This window comes from Silurus meridionalis, chromosome 22 (genome assembly GCF_014805685.1).
Source record: "Silurus meridionalis isolate SWU-2019-XX chromosome 22, ASM1480568v1, whole genome shotgun sequence".
NCBI classification, from domain to species: Eukaryota; Metazoa; Chordata; class Actinopteri; order Siluriformes; family Siluridae; genus Silurus; species Silurus meridionalis.
Genome location: NC_060905.1, coordinates 12,957,526 through 12,979,972, shown reverse-complemented (window position 1 = coordinate 12,979,972; position 22,447 = coordinate 12,957,526). Strand labels below are relative to the sequence as shown.

Genomic DNA, 22,447 nt, shown 5'->3' with positions numbered 1-22,447 from the left:
TTCAAAGCAGGACATAGCGCAGATTTAAAAGTTTGGAAAGCCATAGGATAAAACTTGGCTAGTTGATGTAAGTAAACAGAAATACAGAGGCACTTAATGTTTAAAGTGGAGCTATTGAATTTTTTATGAGGCATTCAGAATGCACTAAAGCTTGGATAGAGTGTTTTACGGTGGTCATGGTGAAAACCATGGTAAAAATTTCATGACAGATTAAGTCAGACTGCAAGAGTTGAAGCTGTAGCACACCTTCCATCTGATTGGTAAAAACCACGCAAAACCGAGCAAGCTTAATTTACTATGATACCAAATGGTGGGGATTCCTGTAATTCATTACTACCAAAGAGATATATATATATATATATATATATATATATATATATATATATATATATATATATATATATATATATATATATATAGCCATCATATATAGCCATCATAACATAGAGCCATCATATATATAGCCATCATATATAGCCATCATAACATAGAGTTACCATTGCAATCATTTTTAGAAATCTCCACTGAAAACTCTAAATAAAAATGCAACAGAAATGCTTTTTAAATGTATTTGAATAAAGTGGGATTTTTGTACAATTGTAAAAAAATTTTAAACTTTACCCACAACAATTTGGCACAGGTTGTTTTTTTTTCTTTTCTTTCATTTGAGCCTTTTTTTCTCATTACTTTTTACATTTTTTCATATTTGCAGAACAACTGGAAGCCAGAGTAAAATTTTTTTTTGCATAAATTATAATAAAAGCATACCTGGCAAATAAAGCTGTGAAAAATAGTAACGCTAAGTTCAAGGAAAGTGCTAGCTCAGGTAAGATTATGAGCTTCAATCTCCCAAGATACCTGGACCACAATCAATCATAAATTTGATTCCAACTTTCTTATTTGAAACAACGACGACCAAACAACAGTTTTAGCTCCAACAGTCTACAACTAAGCACTTTCGTTTTTTATTACTAGCAGGCTAATAATTGAGCATATATTGTTGTATTAAATTATTATTGTTTTTTTTATAATCTGTGTCAAGAAATCTTGTCTGTAAGAATCGATGAGCCTTAAAACTCTACATTTTTATGATTTGCAAGTTGGTCAATCATGTCAGTCAGGAAGATTGACGATTCTTGGCTCTATGGAAAAGCATGCAGTAATCATGGCTTGATTTCCACCATAGCTGCAGTGCCCACAGCTATCAAGGTAAAAACTGCAATCTGTCAGTCTGTACAACTACATTTTGCTACTTACAGGAAAGATGGGGAACTGTGGTGTCTTTGTGGTTGGGATATTAAGAGTTAATTAAAAAAATAAAACCTTAGAATGACAGGAGCCATTGCACCTCATAGGACTATGTCATATGTCGTTTTTTTAAGCTCATGATTAGGTTCTTTGGTCATTGTCTTTGTTGTTCTGTTTTGTGTGTTTTGGGGCAAGAGCTCCAAATGTAACCGTCAGCAGGGTGCGGAAGCATGAAGAATAAGGAGGCTCTGCGTCCAGACCAGACACAGCTGAAGTTCAATTAGTGTGCCGGTTCCTCATTGTCTTTGAGGCTCACTTCTCTCTTACTGCAGCCAAAGAGGACAGATGCAGAAGAGAGGAATTCCTGCCAGACCCTCACAACTGCTCGTAAAGGTGGGAGACTCTTTGGCCTTACGGCGGGAAGTCCCTGACCTACGCGCCTATGGCGACCTGGGCAGAGCCAGCCTGCCTGTCGGGACCTGGGGCATCTGTGCGAGGCTCCTTCTTTAGCTCCAGCCATTCTTCACCCCTTTTCCTGGGCACTAGAACACTTCTCCCATTCAGTTTTTAGTTCCCAATAAAGACACTGTATTCCCCGATGTAAGTTTCCTGTGTCTGTGTTTAACCCGATGCAGCAGAGAGTCGCCACTATATATATATATATATATATATATATATATATATATATATATATATATATATATATATTTTTTTCTTTTTTCATACAGTAAAAGTATGAGTCATGCACATTTCCAGATAAAGTATATAGTGAAAAAAGAAATAAACAGTTTAGTAGCCTATTTTCTGAGAATGTTGCAGTGCTGAAACATAACTGACATGTCACACAACATACAAGACCTCATCCTGCCGGTGATTCATCCTGTCGTATTTCATTATAAAAAGACGGCAAATAAAACTCATGACCCGAACATCTGCTCAAGATGGAAATTTTGTTGACGGCAGTCTGACCCAGTTCGCAGCAATTTCACATAATATTTTCCCAAGATCTTCCAGTTCATTTTATTATTGCCCTATTTCCCAGAATTGTATAAAACATTTTCAGATTGAATCACGCTGGTTGGAAATCAATGTTATATTGGTCAGTGAACAGAAAGGCTACATAGTGAATATATTCTTTGACATCTACAGTATATGACAAGCTTACCTATACATTGAGGTAGAGGGCTGTCCCATGCTCTTCTCTCCCCTCTGAGACAAGTCAGCACCTCATTACCCTTTAAGGTATAACCCGGATCACAGGTGTATGACACAGTGCTTCCTGCAAAGTGACCCTTATCCTCGAGCTTATAGCCAAACTGAGGCATGCCTGGATCCTCACATTTCACCAGATCAAAACCTGAGACAGAGAGAAAATAACAGTGAAATAGATGCAGTTATTTATATTTCCTATTTCCTTGCCCATTACATGCGTTAAGATTAAGACCCATTACAGGAAATGAGGGAGAGCTAAAAAAGATCCATTCACAACAATACTCACTCACAGAAAATCTCACTCAGCATGAGTTGATATGTTTTGCTGTTAGAATGCACTCTATTATTTATGCTGACCTGAAGCTTCTATAGAAAAAGCCTGTAAAACCTTTGAGAAATATGTGCACCTATGGCTATGGGTACAGTTTATATTACACTGTAATAATTACCACAACAGGTTCAGGAGAGCATGTGTTTCTCCTTGAATAGAGATGCTTTCAAGATTTTTAATCCGGACAGGAAATCAGTTTAAAGGCAATAAAAATGTGTTTAAAATTGAAGTTTACACAATTTCTTTTTCTTTAACAAACTATAACCTTTGACGTGACAGGAGTTTGTTTTTTAATGCATTTTTTGAAGATATTTAGAATGAGACATTAGAACACATTTAATTCAATTTAAAATTTCTAGTTTTAGAATTATCTTTTAACATAGTAGACATGTTAGTTATCACTTTATCTATACACTAAATGGACAAAGTATTGGGACATCTGACTTTTCCAGCCACATGTGGTTCTTCCCCAAAGTTGGAGGCACACAATTGTACAGGTCTAAAGATGTGTTAATACATTTTTTCTTCACTTCACTTGATCCTGTTCGACATAGCGAACTCCATGAAGATTTGGTTTCTTGAGGGGCTTGTGAGCTCTGATCTCAACCCTATTGAACACCTTGGGATTAATGTAAACACTGACAGCACCCCAGGCCTCCTCATCTCACCTACATCAGCACCTGACTTTACTGGTTGAATGATCACTAATCTCCACAAGTTCACTCCAAAACCTAGTGGAACATCTTCCCAGAAGAGTGGAGTTTATTATAAAGGCAAATTTGTGTCCACTAAATGTGGAATGAGATGTTATTATAGTATACCAACTACAGTCATTCTCTTAAATCTCCAAATGTTTTCAGTTAAAGACAATAATACAAAAAAAACTAAAGAGTTTTCAAGTTTTATAAGGTACTATGGATATAAAGATGTGCACAAATAGGCATGTTAACAATCCTGTAATTTTCCATTTATACAGAGCTGATGTAATAAAAAAAAAATATTCAACCAATCAAACTGGCTAATCAAATTCGAGCATTCAGCAGCATTGGGGTATAAGAGTATAATACGAAACTAATTGTATACTATCAAAGTAATTGATCACACTTGCACTAAGATGTCCAGTTGACATCTACACACATCTGCGTAATGACCTGATAGTAAAATGAGGCCACAACATGGACATAGGCTGAATTTTAGCATGCTGATTAAAAACGGACAAACAATAAAACACTTCCAACCCTCACCTTTATGCTGACACTCCCCATTCAGCCTCAGGTTTTACTTTTAGGTAGTTACCATGATTTACTCCTTTCTTTCGGCTTCTTCAATCACCATGATCCGCATGTTCGGTTTGGCACATGTTTTTACGCTGGATGCCCTTCCTAACGCAACCCTCCCCATTTATCTGGGCTTGGGACCGGCACTAATAGTGCACTGGCTTGTGCAACCCTAATGGCTGGGGTAGGTTCCCTGACTGGGGATCGAACCCAGGCTGCAGCAGTGAGAGCGCCGCATCCTAACCACTAGACCACCAGGGAACCAACCATGATTCACTCTTCATACACTTATACTATTTATCTCTATAAAGCTGCTTTAGGACAATGTCGATTGAATTAAATCGAATTTTATCAATTAACTTACACAAATAATCTATTGAATCTATTCATTGAATCCTATCTATCATAAAGGTTACACTTGGTTTATTGTTTCTAAACTAGGTTAATGTTCATGTGTTCATTTCAAGTACTGCAGCAAATGTGGCTCACAGAAGGACGCACCATTTCATATATAGCATTTAACATTTCATCATAGCTGATATGACGAAATGTACATGGTGTTGCGTAATGATTATTCAGAGCACATCTGCTCCCACTCACTGGTGAAGTGCAGCTCGAAGCCTTTGCTGGTGTTCTCACTGTTACTGATAAACTCCAGCCACATAGTGCTGGACGTGCTGTTCAGAGTCACGTCCATCAGCTCCGTGCCCATGAAAACGCCGAGCAAACGAGCACGGTTACTGCTGCCATCGTACACCTGGAACGCAGGTACACAGTCAGGGATGATAAGTAAGAAATGAAAACAAATGATGTCATTTATAGATAAAGTATTAAAATGATATTTTCAATCTATTTGAAAAACCCTTAGTGTGAGCTCCAAAATCTTTACACTCCACCAACTCCATGACACATCACGCTCATACCCCACACATTCACACACACCCATTACACACCATTAGCATGTCGTCGTCTTCCAGGCGGAAGTCTCGAGCCCGAAGCTGAATGCCTTTGCCAGGCTGGGTCTGGATGGAGTAGATGCACTCGTGATTGTTGCCATAGTAGCCAGGGTAGTTTGGAGACAGGAGGACGCCTTGTTTCCCAGTCACAGAGGAACCGCATTCAGCTAAACACAGGAGAGATCAAATGATACTCGATTCTTGAACGGGACACAAACTACTACAACGCAAACATGCAGGCATAAAATTCATGCTGGTAAAAGGAGACTGTACACCGACAGCCCTGCTTTATTTAAATATTTAAATCACAGTCCGTGGTGATTTTAGTTCATAGTATATTTTGTTCTTATTACACCAAATGATGCATAAAACAATATTCTGATTATCCGTTTCCATTAGTGTGGTGAGCTGAAGTCTAAAATAATGACTCACAAGGGGCAGAAGAACTAATTAAATCAAGCTCTCAATTATTTTGACATTCCCTGACCTAGTTTCACATGCTACATAAACAAATAAGCAGAAACAATTAACTGTATATTTGCCAAGAAAAAAAAAAAGGAACAGGATTTGTATTTGTGTGCATCAACTGAAACGTCAAAATCTTAATATAAACAACGATTTTATAGCAACTGCTTTAGAATAAATGACCACCTCTGTATGCATCTGATAATCTGCTGCTTTGACAGGAATGACAGGTTTGTGAATTGGTGTGTGCGAACATTATAGGCAATACAATACATAAATATTACATCATTACATAAGTTATATCTAAACGAATGCTTCTTTCTGAGGGTAAGGGATTGGAAAGCATGCAGGTTATTTAGTGTATAAAGCAAAATAAAAAGCATGTGACCACCTACCAACACACCTTGGGAGAGGGGAACTCCAGACCCGCCGCCGCCCCCCTAAACACACCACCTTCGCAGGCCCCTCCAACCGATACCCGGGAAAGCAGGAGAAGAAGAGCGCATCACCTACATCAAACTGCAGCCCTTTACGAGTGCTGAAAGGAGGCACACCCGGGTCTTCACACGGCTCCAGGTCATACTCTGTAGGAATGAAAAAGAAGAGGCTTCACTCACTCACACACTCATTCATTTATGTTCAAGCTCTTTATACAAGTCAGGATCAAACCGATCCAGGGAATTCTGGCAGTGGAGCAGCCATCTAAGATGGGATGCCAGGTCATGTCTGTGCAACAGACAGTTCAGTTTTTTACCTATTAAATACGAGGTCCTATCAACAACTTTGGAAAATACTTTTGTAACACACCAACAGATGGCAGCACAAGGTTGCACGCACAGTCACAGCGAGCACAGAATATTATAAGTCATTGTCCCAAAAGACATCGTCCTGTGTACATAGAAAGCTGTGCAACTGGTGCTATTCTAACAACGTGCGTTACCACGTCTGCTATTCTGACCACACCTTGTCACAGAGCTCTCTTCACACGTGAGCATGATTACACTTCCGCACCTACTCTACTCGCTCTTTCCGAAAATCCTGTTTAAAGTTTGAAACTATTTCTGCTCGACACACTTTCAAAAGAAGACTTCCAGCACACATTCCAGAAAAGGCAGAAACGCTACCACTAGCTAACTAGCTTTGATTATGAAAATAAGACCTACGGGGACCTCAATACCTGAGAAGGTGATGTTGAAGCCCTCGTAAGACACAGAGAAGTCAGACAGGAAACGGATTTGAGCAGTGTAGTTCCCAAACAGACCGGCGCTGAGAGGAGGAGGCAGGATGGAGCCAGTCAGTCTCCAGAGTGGCTGAGAAAAACTGCCGTTCTCTGTCACCAAGAGATAGTCATGAGGGCTCTCCAGATGAAAGGTGTGGAAGGTAAACTGGACACCTGGTAGGAAGAAAAAAGTAAGCAATAATGATAACAATGATAACATTGTCTTGTAATCAATTACAACCAATGAGTGGAGAATTGACCAGAGTCATGAGAGCACATTTACCTTTGCCATGTGAGGTCTCGATCATCCAGGTACAATTGAGATTGTGAGGATAGAAGTCTGGAAAGCCAGGTGACAAAATAGTGCCAGAGTTTCCCTGAATAAAGCCGCCGCAGAGAGCTGGGGAGAACGAAAGTATCATTTAAAGTACAGCACCTCTATCGGCATTCACAATGCACTAAAAGCAGGTTTACAAGACTTGCCCTTCGAAAGGACATAACCATATGGAGGCAAATTATGCCTATCATTACCCAAAGGGAAAAATCAATAATGGCCTTAAAGCATTTACGGTGGTATAAGAGCTAAGAGGGTAGAAAGGGTAGCGCCGATCTTTCTGGTATGGAAGCCATGATGCTGCTGGAATAAATGACCTGTCTTTAATGTGTCCTTTTCTTAAACGTGTAGCTATTTTATATGACTAAAAGCAAGGCTATACCATCACAGCTAGGAAGAGGACGATTCCACTGGAAGTTGGGCTCGCATTCTAGAGGCTCGGGGTCACTGAGGGTGTATCCAGCGTCACAGCTAAAGGTCACGAGTGCGCCCACGTAGAAATCGTTACCATGCCGTTGACCGTTGACTGGAATCCCAGGATCAACACAATGGTCGGACTGCAGCTGCAAAGCTGTAGAAGAGATTTCACAAGAGACATTATGGGAATGGTCAGAAAACACTTGTCGACATGCAGATTTCCTCCTGTTAGTGACAAAAAAGGTGTAATTATATCAGATCACATATGCCAGATATGCTTTGCACAATCAATATAAATCGTCTGTCTTTTCCTTTCCAGAGATAATATCCTCATATTAACACATAAATCCTCTAATGAACACATCCTGTCTGTACAATATGATCAACTCAGCGATTCTCAATAATTGAACTCAAGCTGTGATTTATGGAGCGACAATGACAACAACAATAGGTTAAACCACACAAGTCAAGCACAAAATGCCAGCTTATGATTTTAGCTCTGCACCACAACCCCCCGCAGTGAGTGTGAGAATTCATGTATGAAGCATAAACATTCAGTATTCATTATTCACATGCGAGTGCAGGTGTCAGCGTTTCCTGATCACTAGAATAAACACATTTTTAATTGCAGCCTTTGATTGAAGACTATCTATCTACAATATCTAATCATCTATCTATCTATCTATCTATCTATCTATCTATCTATCTATCTATCTATCTATCTATCTATCTATCTATCTATCTATCTCTGTATATATATATATATATATATATATATATATATATATATATATATATATATATATATATATATATATATATATATACACATACAGTACAGACCAAAAGTTTGGACACACCTTCTCATTCAAAGAGTTTTCTTTATTTTCATGACTATGAAAATTGTAGAGTCACACTGAAGGCATCAAGGGCTATTTGACCAAGAAGGAGAGTGATGGGGTGCTGCGCCAGATGACCTGGCCTCCACAGTCACCGGACCTGAACCCAATCGAGATGGTTTGGGGTGAGCTGGACCGCAGAGTGAAGGAAAAAGGGCCAACAAGTGCCAAGCATCTCTGGGAACTCCTTCAAGACTGTTGGAAGACGATTTCAGGTGACTACCTCTTGAAGCTCATCAAGAGAATGCCAAGAGTGTGCAAAGCAGTAATCAAAGCAAAAGGTGGCTACTTTGAAGAACCTAGAATATGACATTGTGTCCAAACTTTTGGTCTGTACTGTATATATATATATATATATATATATATATATATATATATATATATATATATATATATATATATATATATATATATATATATATATAATAGGGAGGTGGGAGTCTAGTGGTTAAGGCATTGGACTTTGGATCTGAGGGTTGTGGAAATACCAGGGTACCACCATGGGTGCTCAGTTAAAGGAATGACTAAAAGTACTCTGCCATAGATGATCCCAAGCCTGGCTGCGTATGTAGGAGGGCGGCTGTCAGAACCGTCTACTTTATTCCCATTCCCACAACCCAACACCGTAACAAAACTGCTATGGAAATGCAAGTAAGCCTTATGGCCCTTGCCACCCAATACACCTCATGCTGTGGTAAGATGAAATTGTTTGTTTATCATACTTTAATCTTAAAAATTCTAATATATAAAAACAATAACAGTACATGGACTATACACTGAAAAATTCTGAATATATGGTTGATCAGGTTTAAAGGAACAAAACACATATAGTTTATATAAAATAGTAATTTGATCAATTTTATTTTAGTTTCTAATTACTTCGGTAGATTGAATTATGTAGTGAGTCGATACTTTCCAGTGAAGGCGCAGTTCTCAACTTACAACAGCAAATTGTGTTAGTGTACATTCACTAAGCACTTTTGGTAACCATTTATTTTAGGGATCCCTGTTCTATGTGCATAGTTGGTAAAAAAAGAGTACTTTAACTTTAAATTAATGTTTAAAATTCTTACATTCAAAAACTTGCAAAATGTTTACAAAGTAACTGTAAGTATTTAAGATGTCTGTTTCCTTGTTGAACTGTTAAACACCAAAGGCTTCACTGCAGTATTTAATGTCTCTTTTCTTATTGCATTTATTGCATTTGTTTTTTATTGAAAAAAAAATAATTTTACTACAGAAAATATTTTTTTATATTAATTTCATACTTATAAGCTACACATTCACACAGTGTACTGGAAACTTATAAAGTGTGTATTTTGCCCTATACAAGCTTCTATTCACATTTATTCCTATCTAATAAGGTCATCGTTATGACAGAAACAAGTGTAAAGGGTTTATAATGACAAAAATAAGAGAATAACAAATAAAGGTTGTATAAATTGTTTGTAATAGCATACATGTCCATAACTAGTCATTACAAAAAGCAGTTATTAGTTATTACATACTGGCCAATTTCTAATCCCTAAAATAAAGTGTTACCACACTATTATTTGCAGTTTAATCTCTTTAATAAGCTCTTACTCTCATATCGGATCCGGAAGCCGATGTCTGAGTGGCTCTTGTCCGTTGAAAAGAGCAGGTACAGGAAGTTGGAGGTGCTAATAAGAAACTGGGGCACTTGGGTACCTTGATAACTACCAATCAGGGGCGAGGAGGGGTATCGCCCGTCTCGCACCTCCAATACGTCGTAGTTAACCTCTGTCCGAAACCTTTAAACATGAAAATGTGACATAATATGATAGAAACACAGCAGACATTTAATGGATTCTTTTGTTTGTTTGAATTATTTAATGTTTACGCACCTAATATAAATCTTCAGGTACATCAGATTAGGAGTATTAACACTTGTTGCAATGTAAAACTATTCACATTGACAAAATGAAAACTCTGAGCTAGGCTCAGACATAGAACACACTATGCATGTTCGATTCTACTGATAGCCGCATTCACATGCAGGCAGAGCCGTGACTGTTCTGAGAATCCTGGTGTCAGATGAATAAATAATCAACAGAGGCACATACGTGCGTGTGGATATTTATTTGTGTTCATGAAGGAGCCGAAGGCGGCAGTAGTTGTCGCCCCGGCATATTGAAATCGTGCCTCACTCCACTGGGAGTAAACCATTTATGAGGCGAGAGAATTAGTTTGTATGACTATATCAATCTGTTTGCTGTAGTTGTGTATTTCGCTAGCCCAGCCTGCCAGTACGCTTGCTTGTGCACTAATCAGTGTAATGAATAAAATGTGCTATTTCAGAGAGTAGCCAGCCAAATGGAGCAGAACACCATGTTTTATTGATGCTACATAAAATCAAAGAACAACCATTTTTGGTGTATTCATTTTGCATGGAGAGCTGTCAATCATGCTAATGGGAGCTTTGAGTAAAAATTGTTTCACGGCACAGAGGATTTGTGTACAGCTTTTGAAACGCTCCGTTTTTTTCATTACATTTTTTTTTATTTTGCAGTTGCCTGCAGAAGATAAAAAAAAATAAATAAAAATATATATATATATATATATATATATATATATATATATATATATATATATATATATATATATATTGCAAAATAAGCACTGCATATTGTAGCAATCTTTGATTGGCTGTATATTTTATCATTTAAAAGGCATCAGCAAAACTCGTCTGGATCTTACTTGTCAAAGATGATCTTGATCGGGTATCCAGGTGGAGCCTCGATGATCCACTCACAATTCAAAGCCTCTTTATAAAGCTCGGGCCAGCCGGGGGACAGGATGATGCCGCTGGGGGCTTTCAAATCTCCACCACATGGAGCTGCAAAACGGACAAACAGAAACCAAGCTGCTGCTTTGTAAAACGACCTTAATTAACCTTCAAGAGTTCCAAGCCAGTCTCACAGAGAGAAACTTCTTTGCAGCAACTTCTCCACATTGAACCGCAATGTATTGTAGAGGCAAAAGTATATGATGCATACGGACATATCAAACTTTTACAGAAAACGTAGCTCTGTGTTTCAGATTCAACACGAATTATATTTAACCAACAAACCACCAGCCTGCCTCACTTTTTCATGACTAGTTTGTATCCATCTCTCTCCCATCTAGTTTGTATCCATCTCTGTTCTCAGAACAGAGAATCACTAGCTCCATTAAAGATCCATAGTAAAGTCCAAGTAAAGTCAGTCCACTGACATAATGACTGCAGAAACCGCTGCAGAAATGACTGCAGAATCTTAAAACGGACAGTAAAGACTAAAAAGGATTGGCTTTCGGTGCCATTCAGGTGGATAATTTCATCAGATCACACTGAAGGGCATTTATAATGCTGCGCCATTCCTGGCCTCGAGTCATTTACACCCATCATAGTGGAAGATTTCATTTGACCAGAAGACGTGTGTTTTACAGCCGACACACTTTTCCGCACATAAAGCAAAAGCATGCAAACAAGCCATGGCTGAGTTGTATAAAATATGGCATACAGGATGTTTTCCCTCTTATTTTTTCACCTCAACTTACAGTCTAAAAACCTCTGCAGCAGCTCCTTAAATAAAAGATAAGCGATTTTTAGAGGTGGATTTAAGCAGTATATACATAGTATATCTTATCCTCAAACCCACATCTGGAAGATATTTCTTCCCCAAATATTCCTGGCTAGCTGACAGGTATCATATATTTACATTTTATGGGATTTTAGGGACCTTAGAAAAAAGTCATACAAAAACTTCAGCTTAACAGTTGATATCCCTATAATATTTAGTCTGTTGCTCAGGCAAAGGCTGACTCGTTTTTAATTCATTTAGAGCACTGACCTTCACAGCGTGGCACAGCATTGTCCCACACCACATTTCCATCTTTGAGGATGCAGGAGATGGTCTGGGAGCCATGGGTCTTCACGAAACCCTCCTCACACAAGAACGAGATGGAACTACCCAGCTGTAAATTCTCCCCGAATCGCTTCCCATTGACCGGCACTCCGGGATCGGGGCACTCGTTGTGGCGAAACGCTGCGGAAAGGTCAAACAGGTCAAACAAAACATCAGAAGAACAGGAAAAAGACATATGTATGGCAAAAACATCAAGGACACAGCCTATAAATATAGGAAGTGTAGTAGACTGTGGGCAGCTCATGCATATTTGGCAGAATGACCAACCGCCTGTCTTGGCAGAATGTAATTTTGCTTGACAAACTGATGCACAAGTAAATAGTACCATCAGCCTTCAGCTGAAAACATCATTAGGACATAGACTGTATTCCAAAGTCATACATAAAGGTGACAGAATCCTCTTTTGGTCATTTGTATATGAAAAAAATGGCCTGTGATTTCATGCTCACAGCGCAAAAATGTCAGAATTAAGATTTAATATAAAGGAAATGTGAGTATTTATATTGATTACTTAGTAGTTTCTTGCTAGTAGGTCTAGGGATAATACAGCAGCCTGGGAAAACCTGTCACATGGTCAGATTTTGTACAATATACATAGGCTTTTGACAATTCCTGAACTTAAAACTGGTTCCTTTTTCAGTGTATGCGAACCAGAATTAATATTATAGCTTTTAATAATTAACCTTTAAAAGTGAAATGGCAGAAAACCAAGCTTTAAAGATTTTTATATAAGCTCCGCTGAAAGAAGACCCACCTACTCTACCTGATACTTCTAACCAAATCTATTTTCCCTGACACATTTTAGAGAATGAGTCAAATGAGAAGCGAGTTTTGACTTTGATTATCAGCACCACGAACATCAGCCTATGTTTCATCACCCGAGTTGAAAGTCGCTCGCGGAACTCAAACGTGAGCTTCACCATCTCGACTGATCTCCGCTCATGCTCAAATCAAGGAAATAATTGCTGAATTATTTATTGCCTTCTGTTGGATATTTTTCTTTTATTGTCTTTTAATTGAATGATTTTGACTTTTGAAAAACTTAAAAAAAATGTCCCTCTCATCTGTAAAGTGTGTGGAATCTCTCTTCTCTGTTTTGATCAGAATGTTATAGTGCAGGAGCTTTTTTGACAGCTGGCATGCGATCACAAACCGAATTAATTAAGCTTATGTTCATTCCTCCATGGTATGTGACTAACCAAAACACTTGATTAAATCATGAGAAAATCACACCGAGCTAGCAAGGTTTTAGAGGCAGACTGACAGTTTTTACTGATGCTTTTAATGGGCTCCCTTCCCAGCATGAACTTTCACAGGCAGAACAAATGCTACTATTACTGCTGTTACTACCACCACTACTACAACTGTTACTATTACTTCTACTACTACTACTATTTCTACTACTGTTACTACTACAACTGTTACTACTACTGTTACTTCTACTGTTAGAACTACTACTACTGTTACTTTTACTGTTAGAACTACTACTACTACAACTACTGTTACTTCTACTGTTACTACTACTGTTACTTCTACTGTTAGAACTACTACTACTACTGTTACTTCTACTGTTACTACTACTACTACTGTTACTTCTACTGTTACTACTACTACTACTGTTACTGCTACTGTTACTACTACTACCACTACTACTGTTACTTCTACTGTTGTTACTACTACTACTACTACTACTGTTACTTCTAATGTTACTACTACTACTACTGTTACTTCTACTGTTACTACTACTACTACTACTACTGTTACTTCTACTGTTAGAACTACTACTGTTACTTCTACTGTTAGAACTACTACTACTCTTAATTCTACTGTAAGAACTACTACTACTGTTACTTCTACTGTTAGAACTACTACTACTGTTACTTCTACTGTTAGAACTACTACTACTCTGTTACTTCTGCTGTTACTTCTGCTGTTACTACTACTACTACTACTGTTACTTCTACTGTTAGAACTACTACTACTGTTACTTCTGCTGTTAGAACCACTACTACTACTGTTACTTCTACTGTTACTACTACTATTACTGTTACTTCTACTGTTAGAACTACTACTACTGTTACTTCTACTGTTAGAACTACTACTACTACTACTACTGCTACTGTTACTTCTACTGTTCGAACTACTACTACTACTGTTACTTCTACTGTTAGAACTACTACTACTACTACTACTACTGTTACTTCTACTGTTACTACTACTACTACTACTGTTACTTCTACTGTTAGAACTACTACTACTGTTACTTCTACTGTTACTACTACTACTACTACTACTGTTACTTCTACTGTTAGAACTACTACTGTTACTCTACTGTTAGAACCACTACTACTCTTAATTCTCACTGTAAGAACTACTACTACTGTTACTTCTACTGTTAGAACTACTACTACTGTTACTTCTACTGTTAGAACTACTACTACTTCTGTTACTTCTACTGTTACTTCTACTACTACTACTACTACTACTGTTACTTCTACTGTTAGAACTACTACTACTGTTACTTCTGCTGTTAGAACCACTACTACTACTGTTACTTCTACTGTTACTACTACTATTACTGTTACTTCTACTGTTAGAACTACTACTACTGTTACTTCTACTGTTAGAACTACTACTACTACTACTGCTACTGTTACTTCTACTGTTCGAACTACTACTACTACTGTTACTTCTACTGTTAGAACTACTACTACTACTACTACTGTTACTTCTACTGTTACTACTACTACTACTACTGTTACTTCTACTGTTAGAACTACTACTACTGTTACTTCTACTGTTACTACTACTACTACTACTACTACTGTTACTTCTACTGTTAGAACTACTACTACTGTTACTTCTGCTGTTAGAACTACTACTACTACTGTTACTTCTACTGTTACTACTACTATTACTGTTACTTCTACTGTTAGAACTACTACTACTGTTACTTCTACTGTTAGAACTACTACTACTGTTACTACTGCTGTTTCCACTACTTCTACTACTACTACAACTGTTACAACTACTGTTAGAACTACTACTACTGTTACTTCTACTGTTAGAACTACTACTACTACTACTACTGCTACTGTTACTTCTACTGTTCGAACTACTACTACTACTGTTACTTCTACTGTTAGAACTACTACTACTACTACTACTACTGTTACTTCTACTGTTACTACTACTACTACTACTGTTACTTCTACTGTTAGAACTACTACTACTGTTACTTCTACTGTTACTACTACTACTACTACTACTACTACTACTGTTACTTCTACTGTTAGAACTACTACTACTACTGTTACTTCTACTGTTACTACTACTACTACTACTACTACTACTACTACGACTACTACTACTGTTACTTCTACTGTTAGAACTTTTACTACTGTTACTTCTACTGTTAGAACTACTACTACTGTTACTACTGCTGTTTCCACTACTTCTACTACTACTACAACTGTTACAACTACTGTTACTACTACTATTACTGTTACTACTATTGTTACTTCTACTGTTACTGCTATTACTGTTGCTACTACTGTTACTGCTGCTACAATTGTTGTTACTACCACTGTTGCTACTACTACTACTAAACTTTCTTTCGGCTTCTCCCATTAGGGGTCGCCACAGAGGATCATCAGCATGTTTGATTTGGCACGTTTTTACACTGAAAGCCCTTCCTAACGCAACCCTCCCAATTTATCCGGGCTTGGGACCGGCACTAAGAGTGGCTGGGGTTGGTTCCCTGACCAGGGTTTGAACCCGGGCCACAGCGGTGAGAGCGCCGCATCCTAACCACTAGACCACCAGGAATGTTACTACTACTACTAATACTGTTATTACTGCTGTTACTACTACTACTAATATCGTTACTATTACTGTTACTATTACTACTAATATTGTTACTACTACTGTTACTATTACTACTAATATTGTTACTACTACAGTTACTACTACTGTTCTGAACCCTAGTTCTTAGGTCCTCACTTGACTATACCTCTGATAATCAATCCACATTTTTGATTCTGCCAGAACTTAAAGCCACACATTTATTCCATATATTGATCAGATGGTGTTGGAGCGGCATGAAAAGGTTAGAGTTTTGTCAAATTCTGCGAATCCCCAGCCTCTTAATGAATTAGACAATAAAACCTTCCTACACGATGAGAAAAACTTTTCTGCTTGTCATAATTGTTTCTAAAATCAATTATTTTCACCTAACACATAGCATTGATTTATGTGACACTCAATGTTTGATTGTGAATCCTGGAAACATGAAGATGACATCTGTTCTACTTATTCTCTCTCTCTCTCTTTCTCTCTCTCTCTCTCTCTCTCTCTATCTCCACCTGTCTGTCTGTCTTCACCTCACAAGCATTGAGTTAGAAATGTGGTGGATCCTCAGTCTGATTTGCTGCACTCAAACAGGCTGTGCATCTCATCCATCACTATCACTCACATTTATTAAACTGCCAGCTTGCCTTTCACTAGAGTTTGCCATCCTCTTAATTAGGATGAGTGTAAAGGGTCTAAAAGGCCAGTCATGTGATTCAGGAGCACCTTGTTTTCCGATTTCAATGAACTAAAACTGCATAATTCCATTATATGAAGCATCTATTTAGTTGGAATCACAAGTAGTTTCATTAGACACACACATCTGCTACTTAACAATTTGGGGGGAAAAAAATCATTGAATATTAATCAAAGCAACAAACCTACATCTGAAACACCTACAGCACCTGCTTCTATGAGCATAATGAAGACAGTGGTGGTGAAGAAATAGCCAGACAGATGATTAAGTGTAGAAAGAAGTCACAATGAAAAGAAGTAAAACTGCAGTAATGGTTTGAAGAAGTCAGACAAATTCAGGGCAAGGCAGTGTCTCAATCTAAAAATACCAATGGAAGAAAAATACTCAAAATGTTCAAACATTTTTCAGTCACTGCAGTACAAATGCAAATGCACACCGAATGAATTGTATTGAGGGCAGGATTTAGAGAATGCTGCTCATTGTGTAAAAAGCTGAAAACAAAAGCACAAGTAAGAATTACATTCGCAAACAAAAGAACAGAGTGACGGCACGAGTCACCGGTTTTCAGCATAGACAAAACTCACATGAGCATGTACTGTACAATAAAAACATTATTCTAAATGATTTTAGACACCATTTTGCCAATTCTTTACAAAAAAGTTATTTTATACCTAATAAAATTAACGTTACATAAACTATTTGTAACCTGCAAATCACAGAAAAAGTTATTTTAATAAACAATAATGAATTAAAAAAAAAACATATTTATATTATAAAATAATCCCTTCATGGTTACCTAGTCTAAAAACCTATGCTAAAAACTCAAACCTGTTGCCCAAAAAAGAGCAAAAGGTAAAATAATGTTGTATAACAATTACATTGATCATTTTTTTTTTTTTACTTATTTCTTTTTTAGCTATCAGATGCATTTTTGCTTTCACAGGTTAGATGGCAAACCCATTGTAAAAGGTATAATAACAAACCAGTAACTTACTGGTAAAGGTGATGTTAAAGCCACGATCAGTATAAGTGTGATCGGTGAGAAACTCCAGCCGTGCTACGTGTCCACTCGTGGTGATGGGCGATGGCAGAACATCTCCAGAAAAGCTGCCCAAAATGGGTGACTCAGCCTTTCCTCCATCTTTGATGGACAGAAAATCAAACTGCTTTTCCATGCTCAGATCGTTGAAGGCCAGGTTAATCCTGCTTTCAGGCTTAGCAATGATCAGCCACACGCAGTGCATGTTGTTCCCGTACTCCTGAGGGTAATTAGGCGAGAGCAGAACTCCTGATGGTGTAGTGAAGTTGAAGAAGCAGGAGACTAAGAAATTAAAAAAGGATATTTTTTTTCCCATTTTACTGCAGGAACACGGGTAAAAAACCTGCATAATTCTCCAAAATGTTATCATTAAGCTATTAAAAGTATTAAACATTTCATATGTGTTCTGACATAATTTTTTAATTATATTTGGTCATTAAAAAATCTGTTCTAAACAGCACATTTAATGAAATATAATCCAGAAACTTTTTAACAATGTCAATGTAACAACATTTTAATAACACTAAACATCGGAAGCAAATTAGCTAGTGTTAGCTAACTAGCATCAATCAAGAGCTAACTTAGCTAACATTAATTGGATGACATCAACCATAAGACAAGTTATCTACGGTATGTGGAATTTAATCAAGCTAATATTTGTTAGCTAAGTAACAAAGCTAACATAGCTATTTGCTTATTACTAGATCAATATTATTTTTAATTTATTATTAAATATATTGTTTATTATATATATTTATTATTAAATATATATATTTTTGAGCGAGTTAACAAACATTTAATACCAATTATTTAGTCTTAGAAATCTTCTTTTAATGTAATATACATTTTTTTTGGCAAAACAAAACAAAAATATTATTGCATTTCTTTACATATTGTATCGAGGGTTTTCTCTTATTACATGATTCAACCCCAGATGAGTTACAGACTCGGGAATATTAGAAAAACAATATCTGAAGCTGTGTGATAATCTGAGAGGTAAAATGTACTATATACTCTTGTACTTCCAAAGGCACTTTTAACGACAGATGCCAGTTTCTTGGTCTTTATCTCTTCTTCCATTACTCTCAATATGTCTAGAAAATATCTTTTTTTATGTTATAAATGTGGCTGTGCATATGCAGGTCTCATTATCACTATGTACCAAATGCACTGTAATAGTCCTTTAATGAATTCAGCTTTTTTCCCCCTCTGCTGCCTCTTCCATCAACTTCACACCTGTCCTAGAACATTGGGACTCATCTGCATGACCCAATTGCTGATGCTGCAATTACGAACATTGTTCATTTGACACCGAGGACCAAATACGATGTCATGGATGAACATTACATTTAAATTGGAAAGTGTAACATGGATTACATCTGAGCTGTTTTAAAAACTCACTGACTTGAAGGTGAAATTTCGGTCAGACGTTTAAGTGCAGAGACATTTATTGACATTTGCATAATGACTCATGACACTCACAGGGCAAAATCGAAAAGATGTAAATGATTCGTGATGAAGTGGTAATTGAATGCATCAGGCTGCTTTTACACTGGAGGCTTTTATATTGAAGCATTAAAGTCAAAATATACTTTATATAAAAAATCAGATCAAGGGTTATGAACACTGTAACCATAACAATGCTGTTAGCTAGTCAGATTGATTAGCAATAAAGATTGAATTGATTTCCCAGAATTTAGCTGAACTATGGCCGGGTAAATACTTTGTGTTCTGCACTGAAGAATCTCCTGTGGCTTAAATATCCTTATTCTCACTTTCTAACAAGACCCCCTTCTGTCTGCCATGTTTGTTTTCCTCTCTTGCCACCTAAGCCATGACCTTGGGTGATAAAAATTGATCTCATGCTGTGTTTCCTCTAAAAGGCTGAACTTAAAAAAAAAAAGTGCCTTGAAGAAAAATGCTAGACTTGACACTTTGCCATAGGTTTGAATGTAAATATAAAGCTTGAACTGAAAGACAAACAGCAGCACTTACACACACAGCTGGGTTTCTTGGCTGACCACTGGTTGTTCTTTTGGCAGGTGATGTTCTTTTTCCCCACCAGCTCAAAGGCAGGTAGGCAATCAAAATACAGTTTGTCCCCATGCCTGAAGCCTGTGCCTTCTCGCTTGCCGTAGGCTGGGATTCCAGGGTCTCCGCATCCTCCCTGGTCAATTTCTAAGAGATCAGACAAAGAAACACGTTGGAGGTTGTGTTTATGAAGCAGAGGAGCTCCCATAATAAAGCTGGAAATATAAAGAAGTCAATAAAACACAATCCAGCCAATTGTCTTTAAGAGAAAGAAAGCCCTCCCTGTAGCACCTGAACTTGAGTAAAGGTCAGGAGTCTGAACTGTGCTTTGATAGAAACTACCCTTATAGTGTGATCCATTCTCGCTAAAGAGGAAGTCAAGTGGAAATGATAACTTCTATAATGTCAGGGGAAGCGAACTGGGAGGTGACAGACAGAGTAGGAGTAAGGGAAAGAGACAGCCATGTCAAAACCTTTTTTTTTTTTTCATGTGTGTGCGTGTGTACTCACACTCTGATTTTGCCTCCATACAGCTTTACTTGAGAAAGATTTGCAGCGAAAAAAATTACAAAATAGATGCAATGTGTCTAGACAGGTCAAGTGGTTCATTTTTTTTGGCTGGTGCTGCCTGCAAGGTTTATGAATTCCTATGCAGGATATACAGGATCTCATTAAGAATTTAACCTGAACTTGTTCTTGAAGCTGGATGAATAGAAGGACCGGTTTGTTTGCACAAAGCAGCATGTAATTATGTCCTGCCTGCATCCTAATAAAGAATGGCTCAGCAGGCACCTAATTTAGAAAGTCGAGGAAGTGGACGGTATCTATTCTGAGCCGATCTGTCACCGCACACGCCGAGCGCAAGTCTACATTTTACGCCACAGTCATTTGTGGAAGCGTCTTGGAAGTCTTTTCCGAAGTGTTGAGTTCTGTCTCTCTCTCTATTTATCTCTCTCGCTTCCTTTTGTTTCGCTCGTGCCAAGAGCATGTCACCTGCATGCAAACTGGCCATGTTGTTATTGTTTTTCCTGACTGGCCCCTGGCTCTTAATGAATTCCCTTTCTCTCTTTCTCCTCTCTATCTTGTCCTCATCCTTCTACCTGTCTTGGCATGCCAGGCCTCATTTGTGAGCAACAGCAAAATACAGAGGAAAGCACTGAGAAAATAGAGACCGGAGAGACATGTGTGAGTTTCGTCTCTGGGGAAAACGATTCAAAATAACACAACACTGAAATATGTGTGCTGGGGGTTTCAGTGGGAATATTATTATTCCCTACGAGTTCACTACAATCTCTTCACTCTTCTCGATCTTGTTCATACAGGACAAGTGTAGGAGAGCATTATATAGGAGGGACTGAGATGAGGGAATCTGCTGAGGCACCATGTTAGATATGGAAAGGCGTTTAGACTAAGCATTTGTGCTAAACACTGAGCTCAGTGCCTTGTCTGGATTGTTTATGACAGGTGTAGCAGTCAAAATCCTTACTCAAGTATAATGCGGTTACTTTAAGAAAACCATGACTCAGGTAAAAGCAAAACAAGTCACCAAAATAACATCAGAACAGGGAGAAATTGAATATGAACAAATGTATTTGTAAATCCTTCCCACCAGTATTTACACAAGGAAAATAGTATTTATAGTATTCCTAGAAATCCAATTAGTTCTGAAAAAAAAAATGTATTGCTATAAGTTTGGGTAAATATGCATATTAGAAGACTCAATAATAGACCTTAACTGATTTAAATTGTTATTTTGTTCTTATAAACAAATTAGGTTGTCAAATATAACAGCTTCCACGACACACAGAAGAGAGGCTTCGTCTTAATACGTTCATATAGAATTTCATATTTCCTTTCAGTCATTTTAAAGGAACGACTTAAAAAAAAAAAAAAAAAAAAAAAACGTATGCAAAATAACTTATGCCAAATGGGCAAATAAAAGTTGACGGAACGCTATTAGTGGTTCGCATTATAAAGTATGAAAAGAATCTGCAGCATTGAAAATGTCTGGTAAGTGTTTTACTTGGTGTATAAACACACAAACGACTTCATTACATAATTCGTTAACAGACCCAGACAGCAGCAATAATGGGGATGAGATTAAAAGTAAAGTATTATAAAATGAATATGAATATTTTATTTGAATGCACAACATGCATTATATCATATAAAATATGCACTTTATGTGAGATAATGCTATGAATGGATGAATTGAGAGATGTTACATTTCTTCCAAACTAAAACTAGCAAAATTCCTTTAAAATCAAATAGAAAATGACAGTTTTCAAGTAAAACAAGTAAATATTTGGTAACATGTCCCTCGCTTGCAATAACTGCTTCAGCGACCCACTGACATCGCTATCTTTTGTGATGCCTTTTACCACACTTTCAGTTTTAGTAGTTGTTTAATTTGTTGGTTTTCAGAGAAGCTTAGGAGCTTTGAGTTCTCCCTTCAGTCTCCACTTTAGCAAGTGAAATACATGCTACATGAAGATAAGGTCTGTTGATTGACTTAGCCAGTCATAAACCTTGCACTTGTTTTTCCCT

At 37.4% G+C, this 22,447-nt stretch overlaps 1 protein-coding gene across 3 annotated transcripts in view; it reads right to left on the bottom strand.

The window, feature by feature from the left end:
• Positions 1-22,447, bottom strand: part of csmd2 (CUB and Sushi multiple domains 2) — a 359,814-nt gene that overhangs the window by 125,146 nt on the left and 212,221 nt on the right. For all 3 annotated transcript variants that reach the window (XM_046834777.1, XM_046834778.1, XM_046834780.1), the window contains exons 13-24: positions 19,865-20,047; positions 17,825-18,151; positions 12,210-12,404; positions 11,077-11,215; positions 9,943-10,130; positions 7,425-7,613; positions 6,992-7,108; positions 6,667-6,882; positions 5,885-6,073; positions 5,022-5,191; positions 4,669-4,825; positions 2,414-2,605 (exon numbers count right to left, since the gene is read on the bottom strand). In XM_046834777.1, coding sequence (XP_046690733.1) covers positions 2,414-2,605; positions 4,669-4,825; positions 5,022-5,191; positions 5,885-6,073; positions 6,667-6,882; positions 6,992-7,108; positions 7,425-7,613; positions 9,943-10,130; positions 11,077-11,215; positions 12,210-12,404; positions 17,825-18,151; positions 19,865-20,047 — 2,262 coding nt within the window. The remainder of the gene's footprint in view (positions 1-2,413; positions 2,606-4,668; positions 4,826-5,021; positions 5,192-5,884; positions 6,074-6,666; positions 6,883-6,991; positions 7,109-7,424; positions 7,614-9,942; positions 10,131-11,076; positions 11,216-12,209; positions 12,405-17,824; positions 18,152-19,864; positions 20,048-22,447) is intronic.